The 13,450-nt window shown below is 29.6% G+C and overlaps 1 protein-coding gene across 1 annotated transcript; it reads right to left on the bottom strand.

Annotated features, from left to right (window-relative positions):
* Positions 1-37: 37 nt before the first annotated feature.
* Positions 38-13,164, bottom strand: LOC132952205 (chorion peroxidase-like). Its single transcript, XM_061024410.1, has 15 exons — positions 13,084-13,164; positions 9,526-9,672; positions 8,627-8,703; positions 7,635-7,728; positions 7,157-7,548; positions 6,334-6,507; positions 5,411-5,489; positions 5,081-5,226; positions 4,702-4,943; positions 4,107-4,239; positions 3,782-4,019; positions 1,366-1,458; positions 1,137-1,306; positions 934-1,042; positions 38-659 (listed from the first exon to the last, which is right to left on the bottom strand). The coding sequence occupies exons 1-15, from the start codon at positions 13,089-13,091 to the stop codon at positions 581-583; spliced, it is 2,181 nt and encodes a 726-aa protein (XP_060880393.1). The 5' UTR covers positions 13,092-13,164; the 3' UTR covers positions 38-580.
* Positions 13,165-13,450: the final 286 nt, after the last annotated feature.

The following is a 13,450-nucleotide window of genomic DNA, read 5'->3' as shown; positions in this document are numbered from 1 at the left end:
TTAGCTTAAAAAAAATATCGAATGAAAATAATAAATATCAATTATTACATAATTTATTAAAATACATACATTTTTGACTTTTGTATTATTAATTTATTACCTACTATTTAATTGTTTTGGTTTTTTTTCACTTGTACACACTAAAATATACACAATAATATAAGATTTTATATTAATATAATCTGCAATAAATAATCAATTTAAATAAAATATTCATCAAATATAATTGTAAGAAAACAATTGTACAAAAATAAAAAAATTGGCATTTATACTTCACACTTTAATTGGTTAACATGGAGTGAAAAAAAAACAAGGAACTCGAAAGTAAAACATTTATTAAAATACTAAATAATGTTAAGTACTTTTTTAATGAATTAGTGCTCGAATTTAATTAAATTAAAATGAACTATTGGATTTAACACTTATTTATGTAATAAAAAAAAATAACAACAAAATTATAGTAAAAAAAATTGAATGCTCGTGTGTTTATAAAATTACCAATACATTATACAGTAAAATATAATCACTGTAATCTGTCGTCAATTTTTAAAAGTCAATCAGAAGTGAATGAACTCGTGTTTCACGACGTCGGAAAATCAGCCCATTTGTTCAAATTTAACGATGGAATAATTCCACTGCGGCAAGGTACTCGAGGGTTTCTAAACAAAAATAAAATGTTTTCAAGTTAACGGAGACGTTTGTCATTTCGTCTGTATAGTGTACATGATATTCATCACAACATTTTTCGATAAATCATTAATCTAAAAGCTAAAAAACTAATTGCATTACATTAACTTATATGTTTAGAACTTTAAACGATAATTATAACGTGCAATGAACACCAGTTACACAGACTTATAAGAGTATTTTTTGTATAAAACTGTTTTTTTACAGTTATTTTATAATATAATTATGTATGCACGCATTTCTTACATTTCATGATCAGGGAGAACGATTGGCCACAACTGAATAGTGTCGATCAAATCTGTATTGTCACACAACACTCGAGCTAATCTGGTTTTTCGGATTTCACGAAGTTGATCTAAATTATATAAAATTGTATTTGTAGTGATTACTTTGTAGACTCTTAACGGACGAAAATATATTTTAATATATAGATTTTCTTTTTTCAATACCTGGAGTAAACGAAGATGGTTGATTCGGCAGTTCGTACCAAAAACGATCACCTCTTCTGGCATAACTAAATTGAGTAGCTAAAATACAAGAGAATACAGGACCTGCCATGCTTCCGGGTAAAGGTTTTTCGGATACACCACCAGACCATAAATCTACATCTTCTGGAGAACTGTAAGAGCAAAATTAATTTAATAAACTATAATATTAAACTATTGGATTCTTACTTACTCGTATATGGTCGAATATCGGTGAATAGTGGAGTTAGGCATGTCTCCGGATAAACTTTGGAATAAGTCAGACGCTGGTAGGCCACAGAATTTCCTAACACAAACATATAGTTAGGTACATTGATTCAATACAATTATTCCACAATTGTTAAAAGCTTTAAAAAAGAACCGAAGACGTCACTCTACTGTATATGATAGTTTACGAATGTATACTTCATCATTGAGAAGGTTGTTTTATTGGATATTATGTGGAATTTGAATTTAATAATAAATCATTCCATATAAAAAAGATTCTAAGTGGAGAATATAAACTCTACTACTAAAGATATTTTATGATTTATTTATGTATCTATTAGGTAGTTACATAATAAAGTAGCTAAGTTGAACCTTGAACTAATTTTGTGACAAAAGCTTAGCATGTATTATACTATTATATAATAATAATAAATTATTGTAATATATTATTATAAATTATTATAATTAACTATAATTCAATAACGACGCACCTTAGAATGTCGTGAACAATATTTTCTTGGAATAAATTGCATAAAATTAGTCTAAATATTTAAAAAAAAAAACTGATTTGTATGTAAAATTAATTAGCATAGTCGCAATTTCAGTTTTTGACTTGTAGGCGATTTACATATTTAAATGAAACAGTCCCGTGGGGGGGGGGCTTTTGTAGGAACTATCATAACAAATATAACACAAGTTGAATAGTGTGAAAATACCTGTGACAAATAAATGCAAACCTGATACAGATACTTTAGTTTTCTATTTTTATTTAAAAACAATTAAGTTTGGAAATGTTTGCGTGTCTTAAGTTTTAAAATACACGCAATGTCTCGGGTATTTTGATCAATTCTTTTTGTAATTGCGACATAACGCTTTTTGAAAAAAAAGCCAAATTTGAAAACCGATCAATATTTGCGTTTTTAAAACACCTTTATAACACAATTTGCGTATCAAAATGTATTTGGTTAGGTGTATTTACGGTATTATAGTAATTAAAAGAAAAAAAATACGCCGGACAGGAGACATGATAAACCGGGAGGGGAGGATACGAGATGGCGAATGGGTGCTGATATGCAAAGTGTTTGGCCACTGGTCATCTCTGCAACGTTCTCGCGACCGGTCCCGCGGCTTGATGAGTGTCAAGGCGCGTGACGACCTTGCCCGGCCCGCAAGGCCAGACAAAGACGGCCGCGGAAGCGATGGTTGCCGGTGACGACACTGACGACGGACGGTGGAGACCAATAGACGCGGAGCGAGTGTAGCGAAATTTAGTGCTGCGGAATCAGCGGTGACCGCAGAAAAGCGACCCGGCCGATGTGGGATTACCGCGGGACGAAAAGGCGATAAAGTCAGCGGACCGCAGCGCAGTCGTCAACCAAAGCCGTATCTGAGGGGGATCTAGAGGGTCTATACCCCCCCCCCCCCCCGAAATGTCTTCAATATGTCTTATTTTTAACCAAATATCAAACTTAATTCAATAAAATTACAATATACATGTTTTGGACCCCCCCCCCTCCCGAATAACATTCCTGGATACGGCTCTGTCGTCAACTATCAGTAATTATCGCCCTGGCGTAGTCTCTTCAGCCGCGTCTTCGTTCAATGACCGCCGCAGTAGAATCACGCGCCGCCAGACCCTGAAACGGTTAGGTTTCCGCGGGTCCGGCTCCACTGACGTATATCACTACAACTCACCCCGTGCCAACCGTCGTCATCGTTGGTACTGCCGGGGCTGAATCGTTGCCCGCGCCGGTACCCCTACTAGCCACCGTGTCGTCGTCACCGTCGCTCGTCGCTCCACATGACGGTAACTCCCGCTGGAAGCTCCCAGAGGGAGTCTAGCGCGTCAACGATGGCCGAACGCGCTACGCCCGCTAACCCATCACGCCGAAAATCTAAGAACCTAAGCCCCTCCAAGCCCCCTAAATTCAACCTAAGCTAATTAATATTTAACTCAACATTTTTTTTTATCGATGTTTTTAAAAAAAAACTGAAAAATGTCTTTAATTAGTTCAAAATACATTTTGAAAAATATATCATGTCTGTTATATACTATATAATTTAAATATTAGGCTAAAATTGCTAACCCCTCAGAATCTAAAACGATGAATATAAACAAATATATTTCGTTTTAAAAATATTTTGAGTAATTGAGTTATAATATATAGAAACTACCTACCATGGGCCTAATAATTAAATATTTGATATTGAAAAACTTTTAAGAAGTATAAATCAAAGTTATTTTGAAATAAATATAGTGTAAATGTCGTCTTCTTACACTATATTTATTTCAAAATAACTTTGATTTATACTTCTTAAAAGTTTTTCAATATCAAATATTTAATTATTAGGCCCAAAGTGTAAATGTCGTCTTCTTACACTTTAATTATGTGATCACTTACCTGTATTCCATAAACCCTGGTAATCCAAAATCTCTGCCTCTTTGGATATTAAATGATACTAAATCCACTCCAAACCTCATACCCGGTTTCTTCAACAACATGTTCGTAACCTCTTGTGTTACTGAATCGTCCATAGCCTGAGCAACTTGATTAGTCAATCCCATTATGTACTCATCGAGAACTCCAGCTCTGTACAAATCATATGGACGGCGGATAAGATCGGACAATTTTTTGGAAGCTAAATGAATATGAATATGAATTAAAAATTGTTTAATCATTTTACTTATATTATAATGTACATATTTATAAATTCATTCTAATTTACCAATAAATTTGTGAGCTTTGCTCCATCTTTCAATGGAAGTGGGCAAAAATGTGTGACCAATTCTGAGAGCTGCTGCAGAGAATTCGGAGAGGATGTTGGGGTTAACATTCGAGTCATACCCGTCCCAATAGCCCTAAATCATTATTTATATTAAAATTTGTTAAAAAAATGTAGGTACATTGTTTTATATTATGTATTAATATTATGATAACAATTAAGAACTTAATGAGTTACACGTTCATAATATAAGCTACTGGTAACCAATAACACACGGGAAAATATAAACATACCTAAAACTAAATTTTATTATAATAATTTAAAGAGATAATAAACATTTGAATTAATATCCAATCTAATATTAAAATATATAACTAGTAGGTGCTCCGAACTTCGATGCTGAGCTGAAATGGTATAATCTATACAGTAGGTAAATCAACTTCCTACTTCAATAATATTGTTTTAAATATGTAAACTTTTAGTTTCATTTAAAATGTGTTTCAAATTGATAGTGAGTTATTATTTATAAATAAAAATAACCCTGTTTTATTAAATATTTTATTTTTTTATCATTACTCTTATAAAATATTTAAATTACTTCTTTTTGTAATAGCAGTCCGAATTTTTCCATCACTCCTTTTCCCAGCAATGTTGGCAAAAACTCGTTATAAGTTATGTGCTGAATTTCTGCTATAACGATCCGTCTAGCTTCTTGGAAAATAGTTTCGTCATCCCAATGTGGATTGATTTTACCAAATTCTTTTGCTATTCTATTATGTTCTCTTGCCCATATAATATGCATAGTTGCAAGTACGAGTTGTTCGTTTACTCGGACTTCTCCTGCAAATGAAATTGTTTTATAGATTAGGTGGGTACCTAACTATTGTGAATGTGGCAATGTAAAATAATTAAATATAAATTAATTTCGAAAAATGTAAGTTACAAATTAATTTCATAAATATAAAATAATATAATACCAGCATCAAAACAATATTGCGAACGGTTCACTCTAGTACAACCTTCGTCGGGATCTTTAAGTCTTAAAGGCAACAAATCCTTTAGTCCGTGATCGATAAACGCTGGGTTCATGCGAAGTAAACCAGCATAACCAGTTCTTAAATGTCTATACGTAATCAAATATTATGTAGTTGAAATATTTTGCAAAAATAATCAAAGATTCAATATAGTTTTGCAATATAATATTATACTTAATGTTACATTAGTTGTTTTATAATAAAATAATATGAACTAATTTTACCTTACAGTAAAAAAAAACGTAAGTATCAACATTCTAACTTTTTAAATACCTGGCATAATCTTCAGTTACGCTGTAAACCGTATTTGCATCAATTACACCCGTCAGCGTGTTGAATGGTACTCTTGAACCTAAAATAATAATGTGTAATTATAATGTGTTAACAAACAAAATTATGTAAGAAAAGTAGTTATTAATTCAAAAAAACTTTCTAAAACACAACAATAATATTTATTATTATATTATTTTTGTGTTCCTTGTGAATGTATGTACATCGTACCGTCAATGATGTAAATTAGGTAATAACTTAAATGCCTAGCCAATATTATAAATTCCTTATATCAGTAGTCAGATATCATCAATGCCTAAGCATTAACTAACAACATAGACAAGGTTGTAAAATTCAAATATTTTTTTACAAATATTATTGGGAAAGATTTTATGTTTTTGAATCTTTATATGTACATACATATGAACTTACATATAATCGCGTTTAAGGAAATTCGAATTATAGAGATTCGTGGAAAAAAATTCGAATCGTAGAGTGTGTCCTACCGGCAGACATTTTGAATTATCGAGGGGACCGGAATACGTCATGTATTTTCTTCTAATTATACAGGTTTTCTCAGGGGACTCAGCGTTTAGTTCGATTTATGGAGTTTTTCGAATTATCGAGTGACTAATGTATTATGTTTTTATACCTATCTGAAGTTAAATTATAAAGATGTCATAGGTGTTTTGAATTATTTTTAAAATAATATTCAAATAAATGTATATACCTACATATTATATAATATGTATGTGTGGATAAACAATTTATAATATTTATTATTTAGTAAATAATAACTTATTACCAGGGCTCATAAGCACTTATAGTTATAAGTTATTACTTATAAATATTCGATATTTTATTTTTGTAAACATAAAATAACCTATATATCAACAAATGCGTAACGACTCAACATACTTCCTTACCTAAGCGACATCCTGGTCTTACAGATGGAAAAGCTCTTACAAAATCGATGCATTTTACGTTAAATTTACTGTAGAAGTAATCATCGTCAGGAACAGGAATTTCATTGCAGTACGGATGTTTTAAGTGTGGAGGTCGATTACAGCATTCTTCTGGTTCATTCTTGGAAATCGGATCTAAAAAAAATAATGTATTTATTAAAATAAACCTTTTTAATTTAAATTCCAATAAATTCATCATTATATGCAAAAACCCTATCCAAAACTTCCCATATTCATCATCAATATTTAAACTATCACTTAATGGTACCTTTTGAACACAATTTTAATACGCAGTGGTCGTCCACGCGATTTTATTATACTTTAAAACTGTACGCATATACTTATTATGACTATTAATTTAGTATTATTATTATTAATATGTTATTACTATTATTATTACATTTTTGTATAGTTTGTTATTATTATTAACATAATAACATGGTAAAATCATCATTATTATGCTATATATTAGGTATATTGTATACTATACTACTATTATAATTTATATAACATATAATCAACGTTGTATAACTTATATTATTACGCCCATCATGTAAATTCAAAAAAAAAATAAAAGTTAAACCGTGAATTTATATAAGCTCCTGTAATTATTGATGATATATAAACTACGAATATCTCGTTTTAAATAGTTTGAACTTTTAAATAAATTTACTCCCATCAACAAATACAACAGTCCAATATTTTCGTAAAATATAGCACATCGCGATTTACGTTAAATTTTATCATGATATAATGTCCTCCGAGTAAAGTAGTCACGACTTACCAGCGGGCGTTCCCATGAGCGTGAAATCGTGGTCCATAAACTGACCAAAAGCGACCAACATCACGGTAGCCGCGTGTTCGTGGTATCCCTCGTCGGGGTGCATCGTCCTAGAAACCACTCTGGCTATCGGTAGATCTCGGTTGTTCAGGCTGCTGACTTTTGGTGCACTCATGCCGTCGGAAAATAGCGGTCCGACCAGCCTGGAAAAAGGCGTATTGCTAGCACCCCACGTCGGATGTTTGACGTTGTTACACAGACCGTCATATCTCCTGTACTTGCCCGGTCTGCACTCGACGTTGGACAAGAAAGCCGGACACACCTCTCTGATCAAAGTCCTCGACGTGTCTATCTGAGGCAATCCTTTTTCTACTTCTTCGTAAGAAAGTCCATAGCTGTAAAATATTGTACATGTAATGATAGATACTTAGTTATCTTCGATCCACCGCAATGTGTGTCGTGATTCGTGGGTACACCTTACTTTTTAGTCAATTGTATGGATATGTCCAACAATAGTTCCCCAACGGATGCCAACTCTTGAGCCGTCCACTTCTCTTTATTTGTTTGTGCCACATCTGAAATAATCAAATATTTATTTAAATCGTCCTTCGAAATGATACCATGTAATTTGTAATTGTGTATATTAGAGGTCACGGGATGCAAATATCATTTGTCTATTATTTTATCTCCTTTCTACAAGCAATAGCTAGTATATTTACTATTTTGCAATATTTAAATGGATACAAAAGGTATTCGGATCCTCCAACAATGATCCAGTAAAACCGGTTGTGAAAACTGTAAATCCTTTCACCGATACTGAGTGCAGTTGTGGAGTATTTAACTCTTTTTCTTTTTGCATTTTATTGTCGTTGATATTTACGAATTTTACAATTAAAATATTTTTTACAGCTAATAAAGTTTATACTAAGTGAGTTGCATAATACATTAATACCATGTTTTTAGGAATTTCTAGAAAATTGTTTAAGAGGACGCTACCCATACATTTGTTGTCTCCATTGTACATAGCAAATTGTCGTTCACTAGTTTCAATAGTGTGCTGTTAGTTTTGATACTAGAGTGAGTTGACCTATTATATTTTAGGTAAGAACATTATCTGTGCTTAAGCGTTGCCGATTTTTCGAAATTTTCATTTTCAAGCAAGATAAAGATGCTCATAATTCACTTGAAAATTAAAATATCGAATAAAAGCCAACGCTTAAGCACAGATTATGTTATTATCTAAAAAATTGATAATAGGTCAAATCACTCTGATATCAAAACTAACAGCACACTATTGAAACTAGTGAACGAAAATGTGACGTGTCGTACGTGTATAAGGCGGAGACAACAAATGCATGGGTAGCATCCTCTTAAATACAATATTTATTGCAATAGTATAAATCAATATTATTCTCCAAGTAGATAGTTATCTAAACATGGCACGGTTAAGACTTTGGTTGTGTTTATACTTACTTATTCTTTTTCTGGCATCTATATATGCTTGGTTGACTGCTTCGTACGTGATACATTGACCTGGTAGACCAAAACCACTTGAATATTAAAAAAATAAATGGATTACAAATCATTAATTTGTATTCTATTGTATATTATAATTAAAAATATTCATCTTGTATTGATGAAAAATTTAATATTACGCTAACATATTATTCAATGTTGATATTTCATAACATGACTTGTGTACATACAATCGTTTTTATCGTTGATTTATTTAATAATTGTTAATTAATTATAAATGTGTACCTATTTCAATATATTGCAAATTAAATCAATAGTATTTATGAATGGGATTTGTGATTCGGTGGTTATGTTATCTTAAATATTATAACTTGAGGGTAATAAATAATAATTTACACACTATACCTACACTAATGTCTATGTAGGCACTTTGTACTAACATATTTCTTTCGATAGGTACCTAACCTATGTAATTATTTTGGAAATTGAACCCCATACATATTTATATTATTAATAGTATATAAATCATCATTATTTAAACTTTATATATATTTTAGTTATACATATTTAATATCACGTAGGTATATATGTTATATATTTTACATATAAAGACCATAATATACACACCGTGTATTTTATTCCTAACCATTTTTTCCATTCCTTAATTTTTGTAACATATTATAAATAATGTTGGTGCAATTAAATTATATAATTGTACACAAAATTCTAACTTTGATGTGAGTTGTACAAGTATTCAGATTTATATTGAATCTAGTTTCATAATGGAATTAAACAAGCAGAATACATAATATTGGGTAGATTGAACTTGAATAATTTATGGGTAATATATTTTAATATTTAAATAGTTTAACTTCATAAATAATATTTATACTTACAGTGGACCACCTCTCAATGTGTTAGTATTAAAATCAAAGAAACTAGTCCTTCCCGAACCAGTTAGTTGTAGTGCACATTCGCCATCTACAGATTGAGTTTTTCCGAAAGTGCATATTGTCAGTATTGAACTGACAATTATAAATACTCTGAAACAAATCATTATACAAATTTGAAAAATTTAAATCGTTTTATTACCTTTGTAGTACAATACAAATTAACTACATTTATATGTAGACCAATTTATTAACAAATTATAGAATAATATAATATAATATAATATAATATAATATAGGTATTTATAAATTTAAAAATATAGAACTTTTATCAATAGTTTAAATCGATTTGTAATGACTTTATAACGTTTCTAAGAAATTTCATATTTTTTTATGTAATAAATACTCATTTGTTTTAATCATATTTTATACTCTGCAAGTAAGATTAGCTAACAATTTTTAAATGCAAAAATGTCACAATAAAGCGCATTGCCTAAATATTACATTTTTATAATTCGAAGCATGATCATCGACCCCAGCGGTTTATAATTAAAAGTAACCAAATTAGTAGCTACAATTAACTGTAAGACAATTTTAATAATACGTGTATATACATATAATATATAATATTGTACTCATGGTCCAGAACAGTATATAGTTGCAATTACAACTAATGTAATCCAATTTATTTTATTTGAACCATCCATTTTATTTTTCTTCGGTGACATAAGTTGCGTAACCACAGTGAACGAGAGGGAGAATATTTTTTGAAATAAATACAATTATTTGTCTTACTAATTTTCTATATAATCGACTATTATTCAGAGCTAAAAAGTAATGACCTATTAAACATAAAATGTCTATATACGCAACATCTCTGTATTTAATTAATTCATTTAGAATAACCAATATAATAATTAACATAATATTACACTAACACCTATAAAATATGCACATTATAAATATATAGAAATAAAATGTTATAGTTATACAAATAGTTGTATGGTGTATTTATAATTTATTTGTATATGGATGCATATTTTACAAGTACCTACCTACTTTTTTAGATTTCTAGTGTATCAATCAATAAGTTTCCTTCATAATTTAACTTTAATTTACAACACGATTCAACTGAGTATTCATAAAATAGTTAACCTTTGAAAGTCATCATTAATTCAAAACTTCATAAAAATAGATAAAATAAGTATTTAAAAATTATCGAATAGTTTAAATATATTTCCCAGTGGAGAAATTGTTTTCGCAAAAATTAAATGCCGTAGATTTTAATCCGTTGACGCGCGTTGTGTTTACGTTGCCTAATGCCTTAATAGATGATGTTATTTTTATGACATCAATTAAATAGGTATACCAAACACGTCTTCCGTTACCAATTAGGTATGTACGTCGTCATCCAATAGGTTAGGTTAGATTTTTTTAGATTTAAATCGTCTAACGGTAAGTATTATACCTAGTTTGAATAAATGGTTTTAGAGAAAACTCCAAGCCAAAAATTACGTAAATGATTAGATTAAAATATAATATTTTGTTATCAAGATTTTATACAACCGATTTACGTAGCAAGAATAATATATTAATAATACGAACCATTATATTGTGTTTTTGGCTCACCCACACTTTCACTAACATCTGAACAATATTAATATTATGCTTGCCATCATGCGGGGCTTTATTTAAATATCATGGTCACAATTTCTATAGCATATAATTTCATGTGCATTAAGCATTTAATGATGAGTAATTTAATAGTAAATAATACAAACGTTTTACAGTAAACAAATCAAGTGTTGAAATGTTACTAGTTTAAGCAAAAATACAATTCTAATGCAGCGAATGTGATTTTTATGTACCTACTGTAAAGCCATTATATCATTATCAATAATAATTTCCATAATAATGATTACATTAAATACTATTATTACAAAATAGTAAAAAAATGAAGATATATTTGGCAAAAAGATTTCTTAATTATTACTAGAAAAATCACGACATACATAGGTACTATATTATGGTTCTGATAATTCGTGATAATTCGTTAAACTTGTGTTGTAAATTATTAATAATAAACCTTCACATTATTTACGTAATTGGTGAAACATTAAAAAAAAAAAATAGCTGTTGAATAACGATCTAATATAACATTATTAAAAGTCTTGAGTGCTTTGAATCAATAGATAAAAACGGATTTTAAACGTATTAGTTATAAAAATAATAACACACAATGCCATGCTAAATGTAATTGACCATCAGCAGAGAAAGTAGGCACCCAATAGAAATTATGTTTTTTTTACTATCATAGAGTCGTATGGTGAAATACTTTATTCTATATCATATTCTCAGATATAATCTTTTAATAATATACCTTCTTTTACCTTTCCTAAAATTCGTTTTCACACGAAACCCCATCATATTATGTCAGTTGGCAAATGGTTATATCACATTATCTACTTACACGGTTACTCCCAAAACATTTCAATTTTCGGCATTATAATAATACAAGTACTTAATACTAAAACACTTAATTACAGAAATTTATCAATCAATTCGATACACATAGTTAACCCTATTGAAAAATGTTTTCATAATATTATATGTTTTTGGTTTTTCATAATAAAAATTGTCACTGTATTGTTTTAAGTTTATTGTATTTGACGGTAAAAATTTACTTTTAAATAATAGTGTAGGTAGGTAAGTATAGGTATAAGGTACTCAATAAATATGAGGTTGTAAGATGATTCGTTTAGTAGTTAAAATTAAATAATATACCTTAAGGCTATGATAGTAATGATAATAATATATTGTTTATAGTTTAAATGATTTAGCTTTTTTTAAATATACGATAAAATATGTATAGCTACACATTTTTTTAAAAATAATAACTGTACAAAAATACAATTTGATGCTTTCTTGGTTCCTTCTAAATGATTTATACCGTAAGTTATAATTTTATTGAACAAAAAATAATTTTACATTAATTTAAACACGATTATCGTACCTAGTATTATTATAATGTTTTATCTGAATTATATCGAGTTAACCATTACGATTTCAGGTTTCATTGGTAATAGTCTGATACGCGTAACTACGGTACTAATACGAATTAAAATATACTTAAAGAATACATGCGAAGAATAACGATGCACACTAAGTCTAGGTTTTTCAATTACTTTTTATAAGCTTTTCTAACTATAATTTTACTTCAATGTACACATGAGTAAAAAATCACGTGCATGAAACTGTTTTATTTTTTTAAATTTAATTTGAACAACCCAGTTAACAAAAAAAATAATCAATGAATCATTTTGCTTCTAAACCTAAGAAGAAATTTATTATAAGTACACCTGTACTGTTTTTCATATTAATCGATAAAAATAAATTTTTAATTTCAAAAATAATCGTTATTCCAGTCAACTGTGAGAACATTTTTCAATACACATAGATATGTGATTTTATTTTTATGAAAGTTAAATTTTATTTTGAAATGTGTGTTCCACTTTTTTTCATTATTGTTATTTTTATTAAAACAAATTTAGCACTTGAACTTACCTATCCATCAAAGCGATTTCCTACTGCACTGTGCACGTGTATTTACTATTACGCATAAGGAACATGTGAGTACAGTACTAGAAACAGTCTCGATGACCCCTTTTTTCACAAAAATTTCCCCTACCCAATTTACATATGACGGTAAAAATACAAGATGCCTTTCACTATAGTCAAGGACAACTCGGAAAATGTATGGCGTCACACCGGTAAAGTGCATAATCTGAGTAAAAAAATCACACTCGGAAATCGCATCAGCCAAAGCAGATTGTTCCATATACACCCATTACACGTCTTATTTCAAACCGTAGGTACTAACACGAAATACAAAATATCTATTAATTTCAATCAAGTTAAGCTTTCCGCATCG

The sequence above is a fragment of the Metopolophium dirhodum genome, chromosome 9, assembly GCF_019925205.1.
Source record: "Metopolophium dirhodum isolate CAU chromosome 9, ASM1992520v1, whole genome shotgun sequence".
NCBI classification, from domain to species: Eukaryota; Metazoa; Arthropoda; class Insecta; order Hemiptera; family Aphididae; genus Metopolophium; species Metopolophium dirhodum.
The sequence above is the reverse complement of the archived record's forward strand: the minus strand, read 5'-3'. Positions and strand labels throughout refer to the sequence as shown.

Coding starts and splice junctions, on each gene's coding strand:
- LOC132952205 (XM_061024410.1), bottom strand. Junction 5,227..5,410: donor GTAACTGAAGATTATGCCAG/GTATTTAAAAAG, acceptor GATTACGTATAG/ACATTTAAGAACTGGTTATG. Junction 1,459..3,781: donor CCAGGGTTTATGGAATACAG/GTAAGTGATCAC, acceptor TGTTTGTGTTAG/GAAATTCTGTGGCCTACCAG.